At 36.9% G+C, this 21,639-nt stretch overlaps 1 protein-coding gene across 1 annotated transcript in view; it reads left to right on the forward strand.

Moving 5' to 3' along the window:
- The first annotated feature begins 4,648 nt into the window (after window positions 1-4,648).
- CFAP47 (cilia and flagella associated protein 47) overlaps window positions 4,649-21,639 on the forward strand; it is a 440,981-nt gene continuing 423,990 nt past the window's right edge. The window contains exons 1-2 of the mRNA XM_003924170.4: window positions 4,649-4,861; window positions 9,479-9,630. Coding sequence (XP_003924219.4) covers window positions 4,649-4,861; window positions 9,479-9,630 — 365 coding nt within the window. The remainder of the gene's footprint in view (window positions 4,862-9,478; window positions 9,631-21,639) is intronic.

Consider the following 21,639-nt stretch of genomic DNA (forward strand, 5'->3'; position numbering starts at 1 on the left):
TAAATTACATAAATATGCATTGATGAAAATTTAGTAAAAAACAGCTTATACTTCAATACAAAGCCTTGAACTCTAGTCAACATAATACTGGAAATCCCAGCTAAATCAGTCAGACAAGAGAAAGACATGGAATGGACGAAGTCAAATTATCTCTGTTTGAGATGAGAGATATGATCTTATATTTGGATAAAAAAATCTGAAGACTCCAGAATAAAAGCTATTAGAACTGATAAACAAATTCAGTAAAATTGCAGGTTTCAAAATCAACACACAAAAGTCAGTAGCATTTCTATATGGCAACAATGAACAATCTGGAAAAGAAATTTAAAAAGTAATCCCACTTATAATAGCTACAAATAAAATTAAGTATTTAGGAATTAACCAAAGAAATGAAAGATCTCTAAAATTAAAATTATGAAACACTAATGAAAAAAATTGAAAGGGACACCAAAAGCATGGAAAAATATTCCATGTTCATGGATTGGAAGAATCAATATTGTCAAAATGTCCATAAAACCCAAATCAATCTGCAGATTCAATGGAATCCCTATCAATATACCCAATGACATTCTTCACAGAAATAGAAAAAAAAATACTAAAATTTATATGGAACCACAAAAGACTCATAGTAGCCCAAACTATCCTAAGCAAAAAGAAAGAAACAGAACAAATCACGTTACCTTACTTCAGATTATACTACAGAACTATCGTAACCAAAGCAGCATAGTCCTGGCATAAAGGCAGACACATAGTCGAATGGAACAGAAGAGAGAACTCAGAAACAAATCCACATACCTACAGCGAACTCATTTCTGACAAAGATGCCAAGAACATACACTGGGGAAAAGACAGTCTCTTTAATAAATGGTGCTGGATAAAAAAGGACGGGTTCATGTTCTTTGCAGGGACATGGATGAATCTGGAAACTCATTCTCAGCAAACTGACACAAGAACAGAAAACCAAACGCCGCATGCTCTCACTCATAAGTGGGGTTGAACAAGGAGAACACGTGGACACAGGGAGGGGAACATCACATACTGGGGTCTGTTGGGGCTGGGGGTCTAGGGAAGGGATAGCAGGGTGTGGGGAGATTGGGGAGGGATAACATTAGGAGAAATACCTAATGTAGGTGACAGGGGGATGGAGGCAGCACACCACCATGGCATGTATATACCTACGTAACAATTCTGCAAGATCTGCACATGTACCCCAGAAGTTAAATAATAATAAAAATAAATAAATAAATATAAATGGTGCTGGAAAACGGAATGTCTATATGCAGAAGGAAACAAGCCCCATATATCTTGTAATATACAAATATCAAATAAAAATGAGTTAAAGGCTTAAATTTAAGACTTCAAACTATAAAAGTGCTACAAGAAAGCATTGAGGAAACTCTCCAGTGTACTGTTCTGGGCAAAAATTTATTGAGTAGTACCCTACAAGTACAGGCAAGCAAGGCAAAAATTGATGAATAGGATCACATCAAGTAAAAAAGCTTCTTTACAGTAAAGGAAATAATCCACAAAGCGAAGAGACAGCACACTGAATGGGAGAAAATAGTGGCAAACTACCCATATGACAAGGGATTAATAACCAGAATGTATAAGGAGCTCAAATAAATCTATAAGAAAAAAAATCTAATGATCCAATCATAAAGTGAACAAAAATGCGAATAGACATTTCTGAAAAGGAGACATACAAATGGCAAACAGTCACATGAAAAGGTGTTCAACATCACTGATCATCAGAGAAATGCAAATAAAAACTACAATGAGATATCATCTCACCACAAATAAAATGGCTTTTACCAAAAAATCAAGCAATAGTAAATACTGGAAGGGAATCCTCATATACTGTTGATGGGAATGTAAATTATTTAAAACCACTATGAAGAACAGTTTGGAGATTCCTGAATAAATTAAAAATGGACCTACCATGTGATCTAGTAGTCCCGCTGCTGGGTATATATCTGAAAGAAAGGAAATCAGTATATCGAAGAGGCAGCTGCACTCCCATGTTTGTTGCAGCACTGTTCACGATAGCTAAGATTTGGAAGCAACCTGAGTGTCCATCAACAGATGAATGGATAAAGAAAATGGGATACAAATACACAATGGGGAACTATTCAGACAAAAAAAGGAATGAGATCCAGTTCATTGCAACAACGTCGAAGGAACTGGAGACCATTATGCTAAGTGAAATAAGCCAGGTACAGAAAGAGAAGCATTGCATGTTTTCACTTACATGTGGGATCTAAAAATCAAAACAGTGAACTCATGCATTAAGAGAGTGGAAGGATGATTTCCAGAGGCTGGGAATGGTAGTGGGGGGCATCAGGAGAGGTGGGGATGTTTAATGTATATTAAAAAATCATTTAAAAGAATGAATAAGACCTACTATTTGCTAGCACAACAGGGTGACTTGACTATAGCCAATAATTACTTAATTGTACATTTTAAAATAACGGAAAGAATATAATTGAATTGTTCATAACACAAATGCTAAATGCTTGAGGTGATGGATACCTCATTCTCCATGATGTACTTATTTCATATTACATGCCTGTATCAAACCATCTTACATAACCCATAAATATATATATATATATATATATACATCTACCCACCTACCCACAAAAATTTAAAATGGAAAAAATTAAAAAGTCTTTTTATGGCCATTATTTAAAAATAGAAGCTGAACAAGAGAGTTTAGAGATAAAGAGGTGATGCAAATATTAGAATATTTCATCTAAAGTTAATAGTTTGAGTAGATAAAAGAATATATAAGAAGCCAAGAAGGTTTATGTATAGTTACTAAGGACAATGGATTGAGCTTTAGGCTTGGTGAAATTGTAGAGCTATGTGACATTCTGCCTTTGTTGATGAGAATACCAACAGAACAGAAAAACAAAATTGTTCTTCATTTGATTTTTATTGCCATGTCTTTGGATTGTACACAGAAGTCCAGACTTAGGTTTTCTCCTTGAGAGTAAAAAATAGGGAGTTTTGAGACCTCTTTGGAGTTTCCAATTTTTTTAGAAATTGATTGAGGGGCTTTGTATGAATTGCAGTCTTGATTCAGTCAACTTATATGAGCCATTGTTATTTCAGTGCTATAAAATTGACCTGCTTAGGGGCACAGGAATATGAAGAGGATTTGTATTGTGATATAGTAGTAGCAACTAGTATAAAAATTCCAGCCGTGATTCACATCTGCCACTTATTAAAGAATTTTGAAAGATAATGTTGATGGTTTGCATCTATTAATTCCTACGAATTTGCAAATAATAATCACCATCACCACTTCTGCTATTTTCAACTACTGCCAGCAGTTCCAAGAAATGTGACTGCTTGTCTTTGTATTTAGAGCTACTTAGTAATCTCAGCGTCCTTGTGGAAAATGAAGCAGGAAATTCTTTATCATTATGGTACTGTGAGAACCTTTTAAAAGTGTTGTGGGAAAAGTTTTATTGTTGAAGAATGATTAACTGTCTGGCAGATGGAGAGGCCATTCTCAGTGAATAAAAGTGTAGCAGCAAGAACGAAATGAAAGCATGTGGTATGTTTTGAAACTCTCAGATAATGAAAGTACGAGGAGAGAGTAGGGACGGGGCAATGTGAATATGAGTTTGTTGGAAAAGTCCTCATCTAGCAGTGAAGACGTGTGATCTCTATCTCCTGAGCAACACCATTTCACAAATGAAGACCCTGGAATAGTTAACAAGGTTTCTAAAGCCTCTATATTCGACGTGTGGCCCCTGAACCGGCAGCATTGTAATCACCTGGGAGCTTGCTTGTTACAAGCACAGTTAGGCCTTGCTTCAGATATACTGAAACAGAATCTGCATTTTAAAGAAAAGACCTAGAGGAGTGCTTTTACATTGTGTGTGTGTGTGTGTGTGCGCGTGTGTGTGTGTGTACGTTTAAAAAGATATAGGTGTCACAATATGCATACCGTTTGGTCAATTTTGAAATTTAATATTGTATAATGAATATTTTATGTCAACAAAGATCTACATTATTATTCATCATGAATAAAAGTAAGTTATATCCATTGCTACTGATTGGTATTCATATTAATCTAATATTTTAGTATTGTAAGAAATACTCTGATTCAGAAACACTGGCATAAAGGCTACTGAGCAGAACATCTAGGAGACACCGACTTTGCCTCTCCTACATTTCTCTCTTTCTGTTATATCTTGCTGCCTTAATAGATCACGTGGGCACATCACTTTCACTGATCTTTTTACTCTTTGTAAATTTAAATTTTAATTGGATTATAGGCCAATTTACAGTGCATCTGTGGACCGATTGCTTTGAAATGCATGGTACTTTTAACTTGGTCTTAAGAGAGGTTCAGGAAAATGCCCACTAACGCAGTGTGATTTTAATGTCTTGCTAGGCCATGGCAAAGTGAGATGCCTCTGACGTTTGGGCTGCTACAGGTGTTTTTCAGTTACTGTGGTAACACCTGTGACCTGAGGGTTCTATTACGTAACAATTCGCGCAGCTTGGGGGGCGCCAATGAGGGCAGGGCTTGCAACTAGCGCTTGGCGTTCAATGGTTGCCTAGCGATGGTCGTCCGCGCGAATCCTTGATCGGTCAGACCCTCCTCTGTTTTTCGTCTACCGAGAGGGCAGCTATGAATACCCCAAGGGGCTCCCTTGTCCCCCGGGGTTCCCTCGTACCCCGGGACATTGAGAGCCCGGGGAGAGACATGCAGCTCCGGGTGACCCCGCCCGAGCTGAAGTTCCTGGACGCAACGGCCGGGAGTGTGTACCGCCTCTCGTTTGTTGTGCATAACCTTGGCCGCTGGAACCAGAAAATCCGGTTTGAGGAGCCCACTAAGCCACAGGTGACACACTAAGGGGTGCTGGGAGCAGGACGTTGTGAGAGCGCCTCTTCACTTGGCGTCTCTCTTTCCCCCGGGGAGTAGACATCTGGCTCCTGCCGGGATGGAGGAGGAATTGGGCTTCCCGGGAAACAGTGACAGGTTTCTGTGTGTCTGCCTTTTTTTTTTTTTTCCTTTTTGTTTTCTGTTTTGTTAAGGATTAGGAGATGGGAAAGACAAGGTGGAGAAAAGCTGATCTAGAGCCTCCCCATTTCTTCAACCTGGGTTTAGAAACTTGTTAACAATCCCCAAATCTGTGCAACTTGGTTTTATGATTTTGCACTTGCCTTAAGAATTATGAGAACAAAATTCTCTATTAACTGCCCTTTGAGTCACAAAGTGCCTGATAACTCCAGGAGCGGTAGGATTAGTGGAAAGGTTATTTCACATTTTAACAAACATTTGTTAAGCACATGCTATTTAACAGGCAATAGGCATGAGGAATACAGAATGGGCACAGCCCTGCCCTCACAGAACTTTTAGAAAGTAATGAAGGGGTTTTAGTACAGCTCTAACCATCACAAGAGTTAATATTTCTATTTTCTAATATAAAAGCGGGCAGAATTTCCTCTGTGTATCATCGTGTTATTTTACATCATGTGTGTGAATGGATCTTTATTAGTTCAGTATGATCACATTTTCGATAATAGGAAACATGATGAGAATTTTTGAAATGTAAGCAATAAATAACTGAAAATTTCAAGAGATGGCCCTAATGATAAATATTGATGAATACAATTTGACTTATATGTAGAAATAAAAAGATGTCCATTATTTTTAGATTACATATATTTCTTTGTATATATGTAGAAAAACCCATGTTAACGATTAGAAGAGCAATGAGAAAAAGGACTTCCATGTTATAATTTTATTCTGTTAAAAAAATTGGTGTATTACTTCCCTACATTAAAGTGCACACATCTCAAAAGTAAAGTTTGATGAATTTACAAAAAAACTAAATATGTGTTTGTGTGTAAGTAGGTAGATAGATAATCTCCATTGGCTACTACCTGGATCAAATAGTAGGATATGTCCACCACCCCATAAGATCACCAGTGCTTCCTCCTTACAGTACCTGGAGTAATCACCCTGTGGAACTGACCACTATTCTGATTTCTAACACCATAGATAAGTTTTCCCTGTCCTTGGCTTTCATATAAATGGAATCATGTTTTAATTATTTTTATATTTAAATAGTTTTTAAAAAAAACTGTATCTCAAGAGACTGTTAACTCCTCTTTAAATCCAAAAGTACTTGCTTACTCCAGATACTGTACAATTAGGGAGAAGCCGTATTATTTCAGTACTTTAGCACATATTTATGGAACAATTGAATGTGTATCTGAAAATACTTTCCTTTGAAATTCAAGCTGGTGGTAATGTTTGGATGTGGACAAACACTATTTTATGGATGTTTAGGAGATAATTGTATGGATGGTTTTGGTGCAGTAACAAGAAAAATATTATAATTGGTTGTATTTTGATTTATATTTTGGGTATAATGGAAAACAATTTGTTCCACAGGTCTTGACATTGACAGGAGAATATGCAGATATGCTTACTAGTTAGAAACCAATATCAGTGTAAATTTTCCTTTGTTGCAAGAGTATGAAATGCACTCCTGGTCCTTCATAGGCATTAAGGGAATTAGATAAATTGTGAAAACTGCATCTTGGCGGGGGGAAGGGAATAAGAAAAAATGAAAACAAGGTGCTGTGGAAAGGATATTGTCATCATCACTATTGTAATTACTCAGAAAATGATTCCTCTAACATAGAGCAGTGCTTGTTTTCTACCCAGACTCAAGAACCTGCATTGACCATATGTATTGAATACCCACTATGTGCCATAGGTTGCTGGTAGAAAAATAAGAAGACACATACTTTTAATTGTGTGCCAATGTAAATTTGAATTGTCAATTCAAATAGAATTGATAGTAGTATTACTGATTTTCAAGAACATCTTTCAATCTCACCAACATTATTAATCTATGATTTTATGGCTTGTGTAGCCTCTGGTCTGGTCAGACCAGTCTTACTCATAACTGCCACCTCTCCCTTATGACTCAGACCTCTTTTTCCTCTCACCCACATTTTCATTCCCCGTCATTTGCAAGAATCATCCCTTTCAAAATACCATCCAGCTTTTAAGGTCAATGTGAGTCCTCATTTTCTCTAAGAAGTCTCTTATTATTTTTCTCCCAAAGTATTTCTGTCATACTGGATACCATTTTCATTTACAGACATTCCTTATAGTTTGAATTTGTGCCCCTCTGCCTTTTGGCAAATGTTAGTACTGCCTCAATTTTCAGCTCATAAACCGTTAAGAGTAGGGATGGTGCCTTGCACACATTTGCAGCTCACTAAGAGTGCTCGGCAACATGCAGTTTGACCAAAAGCACATGGTTCTGAAGTATTGGTTTTCCTTCTTGAAACTATAGTTTACTTAAAAGATGATGGTCAAACCTGATATGTGGACTTCCACCACCCAAAGACTTATGGGGAAAATATTGTATCCCTTGTTTTCCTTTTGTTCTATAATTGCAGGAAGGTTGAGGGTTGAAATGTGGTAGTTATGAGGTGTCAGCATTGTTAGCTGAAAGAGTGAAGCTCCCAGATCAATGTTAATTCCAAATCACTCCACTTCTTTATATCCTTAATTGCTGCAAAGCACTATTTAGACTCAGCCTCACATTAAAATCCCTGAATAATTATTTTCAACACAACCTCCATTGTTTCTGATTGAGGACTCTTGCCTAGGGAGGCTGGCTTATTATCTGCTTTCTGAGAGAGTATTTTGCTTATTCTTATTTCTGCCAGTGTCTGAGATATTTTTACACCTATAATAAGCACCTTCCTTGCTTCTTCTCCACCTTTAACATCCATTCTCTAAGACGAGGCAAGGTATACTCCTTTCTAGCCCACAATAATCATGTCCTCTTATGAATTTTCATGATGCTATGTCTGTATCACTCATATGGCACTTAACTAGTTCCTGGCTTATATTTAATTTTCAAGGGGTATATAGTCTGCTTCCTTAAATAGATTATATATTCAGGAGAAGGGACTCTTTCTAGTTGAAGGGGAGGAAGTGCTTATGATTTTGAGTCAGTCAGATGTGTGTTTTTGAGTCTTCACTTCCTGAGTGACTTGAGACATTAATTATACTTTACGTGTCCCAGTTCCCTCATCTATATACTGAGAGCCTTTAATATCAGCCTTACAGGACTGTAGAAGTATATTTATATAAGATAATAGATGTAAAATGCTTGACACATTATAAGTACACAACAAACATTATTTCTCTTTTTTTCTCCCTTTATATTTTTCCTGGCATCTAGCAAATGTCTTACTAGCACAAAAGTGTTTTTATCCTCTTTGTTATATTATTCTTTTATAGTTCCTCCAAGTTATGAAGCTCAAATTGCCATGGATACAGTATATAAAATATACCTATATACATGCATGTTGGTATATATTATGTATGGGTATGATTGAGCAACATTTTTCTTAGTTGTTCTTCCTTTTTTCTGTATTTAGATTTTAAGCTTCTTAGATTAGAGGCCACTTTAGTTCTGTAAGTATCTTATATGTTTAAAGTAGCCCGTGAGCATTTACATGTTTCTTAGCTACCTGCATTGTCAGTCTCAAGTTGTATACTCTTGAAAGCATATCTTAAAGATCTGGAATTGAATAGATATAAACATGCGCATTAAGTCTTTGCCTTTAGGTACATAAGACAAATACCACATGCTCTCACTTATATGTGAAACACAAAAATTCAGATTTGCAGAAGTAGAGAGTAGAATGGTGGTTACCAGAGGCTGAGGGTTGGGGTGGGCAGAGAAAGGACAAAGGTTGGTCAAAGGGTACAAAGTTTTGGTTAAACAGGAGGAATTAGTTCTGGTGATCTATTGCACGGCAAGGTGACTATAGTTAATAATAATGTATTGAATATCTCAAAATTGCTAAAAGAATGGATTTTAAATGTTTTCAGTACAAATAAATAAATGATGTGATAGATATGTTAATTAGCCTGATTTGCTCATTCCACAATGTATACCTATATTGGTACATTACATTGTACTCAGTGAATATATACAATTATTATTTGTCAATTAAAAATAAAATTAAAAGGCCAGGTACAGTGGCTTATGCCTATAATCCCAGCACTTTGGGAGGCTGAGGTGGGTGGATCGTGAGATCAAGAGATAGAGACCATCCTGGCCAAAATGGTGAAACCCCATCTCTACTCAAAATAGAAAAAATTGGCTGGGTGTGGTGGCACATGCCTGTAGTCTCCGCTTCTTGGGAAGCTGAGGCAGGAGAATTGCTTGAACCCATGAGGCAGAGATTGTTGTGAGCCAAAATCGTGTCACTGCAGTCCAGCCTAGCGACAGAGCAAGACTCGTCTCAAAAAAATAAAAAAATAAATAAATAAATTAAAAATTCTTTGCCATTAAGGTAAGAATACAGCCTATATTTTGATAATAATATAACACTCCTAACTATAGTTGCTCCTGTTTTGTTTTTTTTTTAAGCAGTTAATATGTATAATTTGATTCTCTTTCTCCCACTGAAGTTCAAACTATTGTTGACAAGTCTGGATAAAGAACTTGCTTCTGGCCTTCACATGATAACTACGGTGGAATATCGACCGGATAAAGACGAAAACACTTCTGATCGAGTACTTATTTCAATAGGAAATAAATCAACAGAAGTTCCTCTAATTGGGTATGTAATAGTTCCTGCTGACACTTTGAATACTCTTTAAATAAAAATGAGGGTCAAAATAATATTCTGTATTTTTTTCTGACAAAGTTTCCTTACAGTTGAACTGAAAGGACACATTTTTAGAAAATCGTCGTGTTTGTAAGAAATGAAACCTCATTCTGTGTTATTTTTATTATAATAACATTCAACAATTGAATGTATTAATGATTGGATTTTTGCAAACATATTCACATTTTAATTTAATTTTAAAGTATTGTCAGGTTCACTTTGCTAAATTTTACATTAGGCAAATGTTTGGTATCAAAAAAATCAAAATGCTATTCTTCTGAGACTGGTTGAAAAATATGGATGGATATGAGTATAACAAAGAACTAAGTGACTGACTTGGAGATTAACTTTGTTACAAATTATTTATTTGACCAGGATGAATAACGATTCATTTGTTGTTTTTAATTAATTTAATTTTATTTTATTTCTGTCTCCAGGCTGGAGTGCAGTGGCACAATCTTAGCTCACTGCAACTCTGCCTCCCGGGCATTTGTTGTTTTTTAAAATCAAAAGTATATTTCTGTTCATTGTAAATTTATCTATTAAAGTTAGTGTTTAAATTTAAAATGTTTCTTTATTTATATCCATATATGTATGATTGATTCTCCTTGTTTTCCCTAGCAAAATGTGATTTCCTTAGGTGATGTTCTTTTACCTCTATTTATCCACCACCTACAGAATTAATCTGGAATATTTTCTGCTGATGACATGGTATTAGATATATACGTTTTAAAAAATTCCCTTTGATTCAGGCTGGATGTGGTGGCTGATTCCTGTAATCCTAGCACCTAGCACTTGGGGACGCCAAGGCGGGCAGATGGCTTGAGCTCAGGAGTTGGAGACCAGCCTGGGCAACATGGTGAAACCCCACCTCTACAGAAATTATTTTAAAAAAATAGCTGGGAGTGGTGGCACATTCCTGTAGTCTCAGCTACTTGTGGGGCTGAGGCAAGATGGACACTTGAACCCAAGAGGTCGAGGCTACAGTGAGCCGAGATCACGAGACTGCACTCCAGGCTGGGTGACAAAGTGAGACCCTGTCTCAGAAAAAAAAAAAAAAAAAAAAAATCCTTTCTTTTTCACTTCTATAAACTAAATGTAGATCCTCAATTATTTTGTTTCTTTGTGTTGTTGAGAAGTTCTGATTTAGGACATCATCCCATTTTGCATAGGAATCAAACAGTTGACACATGTAGGAAACAAAACAAGCTATTAACCCAGTATAAATATTTAATTTGCATTTTGCAATTTAAGTAGGGCCGTTTTTGATGCATTCTGCACTTTCACATATCTATGACTGGCACTGAGATTTGCTTGTTTGTGCTGCGTATGGAGAGACAGGTTGAAGATGCCTCTGTCCTTAAAAACAGATTTTTTTTCTTGTTTCCAGAGTATACACCCTCTCTCATCAGAAGTCCATTTCTTACCACAGTTGCAATATAAGGAGAGCACTGCCCCTCTTTTGGTGTGATGGACAGGGTTGAAGGAAGGGTGTGTGTGTGTGTGTGTGTGTGTGTGTGTGTGTGTGTGTGCATTCTACACATTTTTTATCACCTGTGTAGATTCTTGTATCCTCCATCAGAGTCAAGATAGTGAACAGTTCCAATACCACAAGAAAATCCCTCCTGGCTTTATTACAACTGTCTCTACTTCCCTTCTGCCTCACACACATGATCCCTAAACTGTGGATACTGATAATCTTCTATTTCTAAAGTTTTTTGTCATCAAAAATATATTACATACATTGAATCACACATTATGCAGTCTTCTGTTTTCTTCTTGCAGCACAATTTTTGCAGCGAAATATTGCAGGAGATTCAACCAAGTTATTGAATGTATCAATATTTTGTTCCTTTTTATTGCTGAGTAGTATTCCATGATAAATATATCACAATTTGTTTAACCATTGACCTGTTGAAGAACAAAGGGACAGATTCAAGTTTTTAGCTATCACAAATAAGCTGCTTTAATATTCTTGTACAAGTTTTGTGTGAGCATACGTTTTTATTTTTTCTGGGATAAATGCTCATGAGTGTAATTATAGAGTCATATGGTAATTATATGTTTTGTTTAATAGAAAATCTCAAATTGCTTTTCAGACTGCTTGTACCATTTTACATTTCAAAGAGTGATACATGAGTAATCTACTTTTATGATATCTTTGCCAGTATTTTTGCTTTCATCACTATTTAAAAATTTTAGCTATTTTGATAGATATGTAATGAATCTCTCCATAGTTTTAGTTTGCATTTCCCTGATGACTAATGATGTTGACAACATATTTTCAGGTGCTTTTTTGCCATCTGAGTACCCTCTCTAGTGAAATCTCTGTTAATATGTTTTTCTCATTTATTAATTACATTGCTCTTTATTATTGAGTTTTGCAATTTCTTTGTATATTCCTGATACAAGCCCTTTGATGGTTATGTGGTTTGCAAATATGTTCTCCCAGCTTGAGGCTTGACTTTTTGTCCTTTTAACAGGGTATCTTGTAGAACAAAGGAGTTTGTTTTTTGTTTTGTTTTTTTTTATTTTTTTTCTATTGAGGCAGAGTCTTGCTGTGTCACCAGGCTGGAGTGCAGTGGCACAATCTTGGCTCACTGCAACCTCCATCTCCTGGGTTCAAGTGATTCTTCCACCTCAGCCTCCCGAGTAGCAGGGACCACAGGCGCATGCCACCACGCCTGGCTAATTTTTTTGTATTTTTAATAGAGATGGAGTTTCACCGTGTTGGCCAGGATGGTCTCGATCTCTTGACCTCGTGATCCATCTGCCTCGGCCTCCCAAAGTGCTGGGATTACAGGCGTGAGCCAACAAAAGTTTTTTAAAAACTGTTCAATGGTGTCCAGTTTATCAATTTTCCTTTAATTGGTACTGCTTTTAGTGTTAGGTATAAGAACTGTTTGCCTAACCCTTGATCATAATGGTTGAAAATTTTCTCCTATTTTTAACTTTTAAGTTTTATATTTAAGTTTATGGTATATTTTGAGTTAATTTTTGTATAAAATGTGGTTTACATTGAGGTTCTAATTATTGCCTATACGTGTTTAATTGCTCTGACCAAATTGATTTAAAAAAAGTTATTTTCCTCCATTGCATTGTGTACCCTTGAAAATAATCAGTTCAATATAATCTGCATTGGTCTATTTCTGTGTTCTGCATTTTTTTCCCATTCATCCATGTATCAATACATTTGCCAACATCATGCTACCCTAATTACCTTGGCTATATAGTAATTCTTAATATCATGAAGAGTAATTCCTCTTATGTTATTCTTATTTGTCACCATTAGTTTAGCTATCAAAATATCTCTATCTTTCCATATAAGTTTTAGAATAATCTTTCTTTCTGAATCTGCAAAAGAAAGAAAGAAAGAAAGAACCAAAAATCTTGCTGGAATTTTGAGAATAATTGAGCTTAGCTTATAGATCAATTTGAGGAAAATTAACATCTTTACTATGGTAAGTCTCTAAAATACGAATGTGGTATGTCTTTCCATTTATTTAGGTCTTCTTTGATTTCTTTTATCAGTATTTTGTAGTTTTCAGCACAGAGATTCTCTACATGTGTTGTTAAGTGTATAACTATTTCATTTTCTTTGGAGTGATTGCAAATGATATTGTGTTTTAAATTTTATTCCTTGTTGCTATATACAGAGAAGTGATTGATTTTTGTTTGTTGACATTGTATCCTCTGACCTTGCTGAACTCCCTTTTTAGGAGGTTTTTGTATGTTTTTTTAGATTCCTTGCCATCTTATATGTAGATAATCATGTCATTTGCAGACAGGGATAGTTTGTGTGTTTTTTCCCATTCCAAAATGTATGCTTTTTACTTTTTAGTCTTGCTTTATTTCCATGGCTAGAGCTTTCAGTACTATTGTTGAGTAAGAGTCGTGAATCTGGGCTTGGTGGCTCACATACGTATTCCCAGCACTTTGGGAGGCCAAGGCAGGCAGATCACTTGAGGCCAGGAGTTCAAGACCAGCCTGGCCAACATGGTGAAACCCAGTCACTACTAAAAATACAAAAATTAGTTGGGTGTGGCAGCTCACACCTGTAATCTCAGCTATTTGGGAGGCTGACACATGAGAATCACCTGAGCCTGGGAGGCGGTGGTTGCAGTGAACTGAAATCGTGTCAATGCACAACAGCCTGGGCAACAGTGAGACTCTGTCTCAAAAGAAAAAAAAAAGAAAGAAAAAAGGAAAGCAGTGAAACATCCTTTTCTTTCTTCCAATATTAGGGGAATCATTCAGTCTTTCACCATTAAGTATGATTTTAGCTGTCAATATTTTTTGATGGTCTTTTTCAAGTTGAAGTAGTTCCCATCTATTTTAAATTGCTAAGAGTTTTTTCTTAGAAAGGAGTGTTAAGTTTTGTCAGATGCATTTTCTGTGTCAGTTTGCATGATCATATTTTGTTTCCATAACTTATTCATATTGTGGATTACATTGATTAATTTCTTAATGTTGAATCAGTCTTGCCCTTGTATACTTGAAACAAATGCCTTTTATTCATCATGTATCATTTTTATGTATTCTGAAATTTGATTTGCTCATGTTTTATTAAGGATTATTGTGTCCCAGTTTATTAGTGATATTGGCTTATAGTTTGACTGATTGATTGACTGATTGGTTTGTTTTTTCATTATTGTCTTTGTATGGCTTTGCTATCAGGGTAGTGCCATCTTCATAAAATGAATTTGGAAATGCTCTCTCTTCTATATTCTAGAAGAGCTTCTTTAATATTAATGGCAATTATTTAAATGGTATAAGTCTCTAGTGGAACTGTCGGGACTGTAGAATTTTCTTTTAGAATGTCTTAAATTCTGAATTTATTTTTTTGATGCTTATAGGGCTGTTCATACTGGCTGTGTTACTATGTTGGTTGAGTTATTGTAGTTTCTAATTTCCATGGAATTCTTCCAATTCTAAGTTGTCCAATTTATGATTTTAGAGTTGTTAGAAATTTGTTCTTATTATTTTTAAATAACGGCAGCATCTGTAGTGATATCCTTTTTTTTCCATTTCTGATGTCAAACGTGTGTATCTTGTTCTTTTTTAAAGTATTGCTAGTGGTTTATTAACTTCATTGATTTTTTTCAAAGAATCAGCTTTCTATCATTGACTTTCCTGTCATTTTATTTTAAATTCCACTGATTGCTGCTCTCCATTATTTCTTTTCTTCTGCTGGATTTGAATCAACATTCTCATTCTAGTTTTTGAGAATGGAAATTAGATTATGAATTAGAGATAATTTGTCATTTCTAATGTAAGCACATAGTATTATATATGACCCTCAGCACTGCTTGAGCTGTGTCCTACAAATTTTTATATGTTGTATTTTTATTTTGACTCAGTCCTATGTTTTCAAAAAAAAAATTTTTTTTTTTTGAGGTGGAGTTTTGCTCTTGTTACGCAGACTGGAGTGCAATGGCCTGATCTCGGCTCACCTCAACCTCCGCCTCCTGGGTTCAAGCAATTCTCCTGCCTCAGCCTCCTGAGTAGCTGGGACTACAGGCATGCACCACCATGCCCAGCTAATTTTTGTATTTTTAGTAGAGACGGGAATTTACCATGTTGACCAGGATGGTCTCGATCTCTTGACCTTGTGATTTACCCGCCTCGACCTCCCAATCAAATATTTTTTAGAAAACTTTTTATTTGACTCCTTAATTATTTATGTGTGTTAATTTCCACAGGCTTATTTTGGACATATTTATGATCATTATTCTTTTCTGGTAGATTGATCCTTTTATTATGTATAATATCCCTCTTTGTGCATGGTGATTTTCTTGCACTGAAACGTCTATTAGATATTAATGTAGCCTTTTGCACTTTTTTTCTAAGTAAAATTTGCGTAACTATTTTTTTTTCCTATTCGTTAACTTTCACCCTACTATGGCCTTGAATTTAAACTGAGTTTCTTCTAAGCAGCAGCATATAGTTGGGCAATGGTTCCCTTCCCCATATTTTTAACCCCTGTGTTTTTATTGCTGTATCTAGACTATTTATATTGAAGTTAATTTCTATATGCTGTAATGTGTCTGCTTTATTTTTTCTTTTTTCATTGTTCTTTTTGTTTCTTATACTTCTGTGTCTCATTTTTGCATTCCTGCAGGTTAATTGATGTTTATTTTAGGATTGCATCTTGATTTATTTTTACTGTTTTGTATGTATCTCTTTGCATAGTTATTGTATTGGTTTCTCTGAGTATTTCAGTATACATATGTGATAAAATATGCTAGTAGCATAAACTTTTTGCCACTATTTTAAGTTTTTTTTTTTTTTAATTTTACTTTAAGTTCTGGGGTACATACATTTTGTCTCTTTAAGTGAAGTGTAGAAGCTTCATTTCCATTTGAGTCTTTTTTTCTATCCCTACTTTTAAATATTATTGTCTTGAGTATCTAAGGGTTTATGATTCTTGTTTTCATCATCCAATATGATTTATAAAACTTAAAAAAATACATAGCTGAATGTATGTAGCTAGTGTTTTGCTATTTCCATTTCCCCTCCCCCTTGCCCTTCCTTCCTTTCTTCCTCCCTTCCTTTCTTTCTCTTTTTTGAGGCAGGGTCTTGCTCTGTTGCCCAGGTTGGACTTCAGTGGTTTCTACATGGCTCACTGCAATCTCAACCTTCTGGGCTCAAGCAGTCCTCCCACCTCAGCCCCGCAAGTTGATTGGACCACAACATGTGCCACTAAGCCTGGCTAATTTTTTTTTCACTTTCTTTCTTTTTTTTTTTTTTTTTTTTTTTTTTTTTAAAAGATGGAATCTTGCTCTGTCACCCAAGCTGGAGTGCAATGGCGTGATCTCAGCTCACTGCAACCTCTGCCTCCTCGGTTCGAACAATTCTCCTGCCTCAGCCTCTTGAGTAGCTGAGATTATAGGCATGTGCCACCAGGCACTTTTAATTTTTTTGTAGAGGTAGGGTCTCACTATGTTGTGCAGGCTGGTCTCAAACTTGTGGCCTCAAGCAGTCCTCCCACCTTGGCCTCCCAAAGTGCTGGGATTACAGGTGTGAGTCACCATGCCCAGCCTGCTCTATTTTTTTCTTTCTGATACTCCAAGATTCTCTCTTTTATTGTTTCCTGACTTTTTGAAGAACTTCCTTATATTTAATTTTTATGGGTATATAGTATGTGTATATATTTAAGGGTTACATGAGATATTTTGATACAGGCATGCAATGAGTAATAATCACATCAAGATAAATGAGGTAGCCATCACCTCAGGCATTTATCCCTGTGTTACAGATAATCCAGTTACAGTCTTTTAGTTATTTTAAAATGTACAATTAAATTATTTTTTACTCTCTAGTCACTTTGTTGTGATAGTAAATAGGTCTTATTTATTCTTTCTGACTACATTTTTGCACCCACTAAGCTCCCCATTCTTCCCCACCCCCAGGTACTCTTCCTGGCCCCTGGTAGCTATCCTTCTATTCTCTATCTTCGTGGTTTCAATTGTTTTGATTTTTAGATCACATGAATAAGTGAGAAATGGAATGCTTGTCTTTCTGCGCCTGGCTTATTTCCCTTAACATAATGACCTCCAGTTAAATCTATGTTGTTGTGAATGACTGGATCTCATTTTTTGTGGCTAAATAGTAGTCCATTGTGTATATGTCACACATTTTCTTCATCCATTCATCTGTTGATGTACCCTTGGGTTGCTTCCAGTTCTTGGCTATTGTGAATAGTGTTACAGTAAACATGACAGTGCAGATATCTCTTTCATATACTGAACTCCTTTCTTTGGGTATATACTGAGCAGAGGGATTGCTGGATCTTATGGTATCTATATTTATAGTTTTTTGAGGAGCCTCCAAACTGTTCTTTTTTGTGGTTGTACTAATTTGCATTCCTGCCAACAGTATGTGATGGTTACCTTGTCTCCATATCCTTGCTGGCATTTGTTATTTTCTATTTTTGGGATAAAAGCCATTTTAATTGGGGTGAGATGATATCTCATTGCAGTTTTGATTTTTATTCCCTGATGATCAGTGATGTTGAGCCCCTTTTGATGTGACTGTTTGCTATTTGTACGTCTTCTTTCAAGAAACGTCTATTCAGATTTTTTTGCCCACTTTTAGATTGAACTATGGATTTTTGTGTACAGAGTTGTTTGAGCTCCTTGTATATTCTGGTTGTTAATCCCTTGTGAGATGTGTCCTTTGCAAATATTTTCTCCCGTTCCGTGGGTTGTTGCTTCACTTTGTTGATTGTTTCCTGTGCTGTGCACAAACTTTTTTACTTGACGGGATCCTATTTGCCAATTTTTGGTTTGGTTCCCTGTGCTTGTGGGGTACTACTCAAGAAATATTTGCTCAGTCTAATGTTCTGGAGAGTTTCCTGGGTGGGTTCTGTGGTACCATCCAGGAAGAAGGGATTGGGGGAAAGTACCTTAGAAGTCTACCTATTGTACTGTGGCCGAGCTGGCACTCAAACCTCAAGGCACTGTTCTTCCCACTCTTTCCTTCCTTTCCCAGAGGCAGAGGGGCCTTACCCTCTGGCCACCACCACCACTGGCTCCCAGGGAGTACTACTGCCAGGCTTACTGCTGATGTTCTCTTAAGGCCTAAGATTCTTTAGTCAGCCCGTGGTGAATGTTATTTGGCCTGGGACTCACCCTTCAGGGGAGTGAGCTTTCTTATGGCCCAGGGCAGGTCCAGAAATGCCATCCAAGGGTTAAGTCCTGGAATTAGGGTCCCCAAAGTCCTGCTTTGTGCTCTATACCTGTGTGGCCAAGGTGATACCTAAGGTACTAGACGAAACCTGTTTACTTTTCCCTCCACTTATGTCACGTGGAAAGAGTCTTGCCCTGTAGCCACCACAGCTGGGAATGTGCTGAATCTCACCTGAAGCCAGCAAGTTTCCAAATGTCACCCAAGGCTCATGGCACACTACCTAGGTATCACTGCTGGTTACTCAGGGCTCAAGGGCTCTTTAGTCAGCAGGTGATGAATCCTGCCAGGACTGGCTCCTTCCCTTCAAGGCAATAGGTTTCCTTCTGGCCCAGGGCGTGTCTAGAAATGTTATGTGTAAGCTAGGGCCTGGAAAAGGGTCTTCACAGCTCTGACTGGTGGCGCTGTCTTACTGTAGCTAAGCTGGTATCCAAGATTCAAGACAAAGTCCTCTTTATTCTTTCCTCGTCTCTCCTCCAGTGCAAGGAAGGGGTCTCTTGTGGAGCCATGAGCTGTGCGGTCTGGAGTTGGGGAAGGGTTGGCACAAGTACTCCCCTCGTCATACCACCCGGTGTCTTAGTAGGTTGTGTGTGTCTCCCCACGTCCACTGACTTTTATCCCAGTTGAACACTAGAACTCATCTAGACGTTGCAGTCCTTGTGGCTTAGATTGCCTTTCAAGGTTATCTGGGGTCCTAGAGCATGTTAGCTCATGGTAAGCAAGGCTTGCTAGAACTCCAGTAATGACCCCTGGGACGGGTGATTCCTCTCTGGATAGGGCTGGTTTAAATGTTCCTCCCATGGGCAGGCATCAGCTTGGTTCCCCTCAGTTTTATTTTCTGCTGTGCCAGGGCAGCACCGAGTTCAATGCAATTTCTCACAATTGCTTTGCTCTTCCTCTTTCAAATGCACAGATTCTCTCTTCATGCCATGCTGCCACTGCTGGGGGTTGGGGAGGGTTGACAAAGGTGGTTCAAAACTGTGTTTCCGATACTCTTGAATGCCTCTTTCAGCGATAGGAAGTTAAAACCAGGTACTGTGAGTGCTTCATCTGATTTTTGTTTCTTATGAGATTGGTTTTTTTGGTATAGTTGTTAAATTGGTATCCTTGTACGGGGGATGGTAGGTGAAGCCTTCCACTCAGCCATCTTGCTCTGCCTACTTGAAGAACGTTATTTAGGTGATCTTTAAGGGTGTGTGTGCTAGTGGCAAGTTCTTTTAGTTTTTCTTTGTCTAATATCTTTATTTCCTTTTAATTATCAAACATAGTTTTAACAGATGTAGAGTTTTCAGTTGACAGGTTTTTTTTACTTTCAGTAATTGAAAAATGTTGTTATACTTCCTTCTGGACGCCATGGAGTCCAATGTGATATGTGCATTCATTTAATTTGGTGTTCCTTTATATGGAAAACATTCTTTCTCTCTGGCTGATTTCATGATTCTTATTTTATCTTTTGTTTTCAAAAGTTAAATTATGATATGCCTTTATGTGATTTTCTTTGATTTAACAGGAGTGGGTTCACTCAGCTTTTTGAATTTGTGGATCAGTGTCTATTGCCAAATTTTGGAAGTTTTAGTCATTATTTGCACTTGAATATTATTTCAGCCTCATTGTCTTTCTTTTCTTCTTCTGAGACTTCAGTGATGCAAATATTGGATCATTTGTTGTTGTCCCACAGGCCCCTGAGGCTTTGCTCATATTTTTCTCTTGTTCTCTTCAGTTTCTGTCAGGTCTGGATGAATTCTATTCATCTAACTTCCCTTTCACTCATTTTATCTTCTGTTATCTCCATTCTGGTATTGTGCTCATCACTATGTTTGTATTTTGGTTTTTATATTATTCAGTTCTGTAATTTCCATTTCATTATTTTTTTTATAACTTGTATTTCTTTGCTGAGATTTTCTATTTATTCACTAGTTTCAAGACACCTTGAAATTGCTTGTTGTAGCGTTTTCTTTTGTTGGCAGTTGCTTTAAAATCCTTGCCAGATAATGTCAACCTGAAGTTCATCTCGACTGAAATTGGCTGATTTTCTGCTCTCATCAAAATCATTATCTTTTTGGTTCCTAGATGATAGGTGATATTTGGTTGAATGCTAAATGTTTTCTCTATGATGTTAGGAGATTCTGGGTTTTATTTAAACCTGTTATTTTAACAGGCAAACACCCCATTAATGTTTAGCATGTTTTTCTTGGCCTATTTTATATGCTGTGGTTGTGATGACAATTTAATTTTCAGTATGGTTATGGTATTATTTTGATCCATTTTGTTGATATGTTATCACTACTGCTCCCACTGTTTCCTGCTGGTGCTTCCTGAAGGAGTGGAGGCAATTTTTTTTTTTTTCCAGTCCTGGCTGCCACATGTCTCTTGGTAGAGGAGAAGTGTGGTGAGAACCCTATACAAGTACTCCCCTGGCTGCCCAGGTGCTCTGGGCAGGTAGAGAGAAAAATATGACTTACGGGGCAAAGAAATTTGTTGTACTGGGCAAGTTGCTGTATCTAGATTTCTTGGCGGTCCTGCTTACTTTTCCAGGTTATCTCTGATTGAAAAAGGAGGAGTTGAGCCAGCAGTGACAGAGAGGCTTTTCAGATATAGCTGCTTGCAATTGCTGTTTTTTTTCCCCCTGGTTTCCTCAAACCAACTTGGTGCCTTTTGACAGAAAACTCCTTTTCTCAGGAGGTGAGCTCCTCTTCTGCAGGATCTCAGGCCTGGAGTAGGAGAGTACTTCCCCTTGTCACTTATGATTGGTATACCTCCTAATTGATGCCCAGGCTGGCATTGTCTGGCTTACCTGGTGTGTTCAGGGGGGCTCCTGTTTGATCCAGAAAAAGAATGATCGATCCTAACTAGGTCAGCAGGCAAAGAATACCGGGTCTGTGTGGCCTTTCTCTGTTGCTTGGGAATTGTAAGACACCCTGCTGCTATTGTTCCTCCCATCCCAGGGTTCTAAACCAGCCAGCTCTGGTTTTCACCACCTTTCATCATTCTCTTTTGTTTGCCTCATGTACCATTTTCAGAGTTTATAGTTGTGTTTAGTAGAAGGAACAGGAAAAAATGGGTCTATGCTATATTTTTCTGGGCCAGAAGTTTGTATTTGTTCGTTTCTCCTCATTAGATTACAAAATTCTTGAGGTTCAGAGTTTTTTCTATAATCTAAATTGAATATATATATATACATATTTTATATATATAATATATATTATATATATAGACATATATATATATATATATATATATATATATTCAGTGAATGTTTTGTGAATAAAGTTA

This window comes from Saimiri boliviensis, chromosome X (assembly GCF_048565385.1).
Source record: "Saimiri boliviensis isolate mSaiBol1 chromosome X, mSaiBol1.pri, whole genome shotgun sequence".
In the NCBI taxonomy this organism is placed as follows: domain Eukaryota; kingdom Metazoa; phylum Chordata; class Mammalia; order Primates; family Cebidae; genus Saimiri; species Saimiri boliviensis.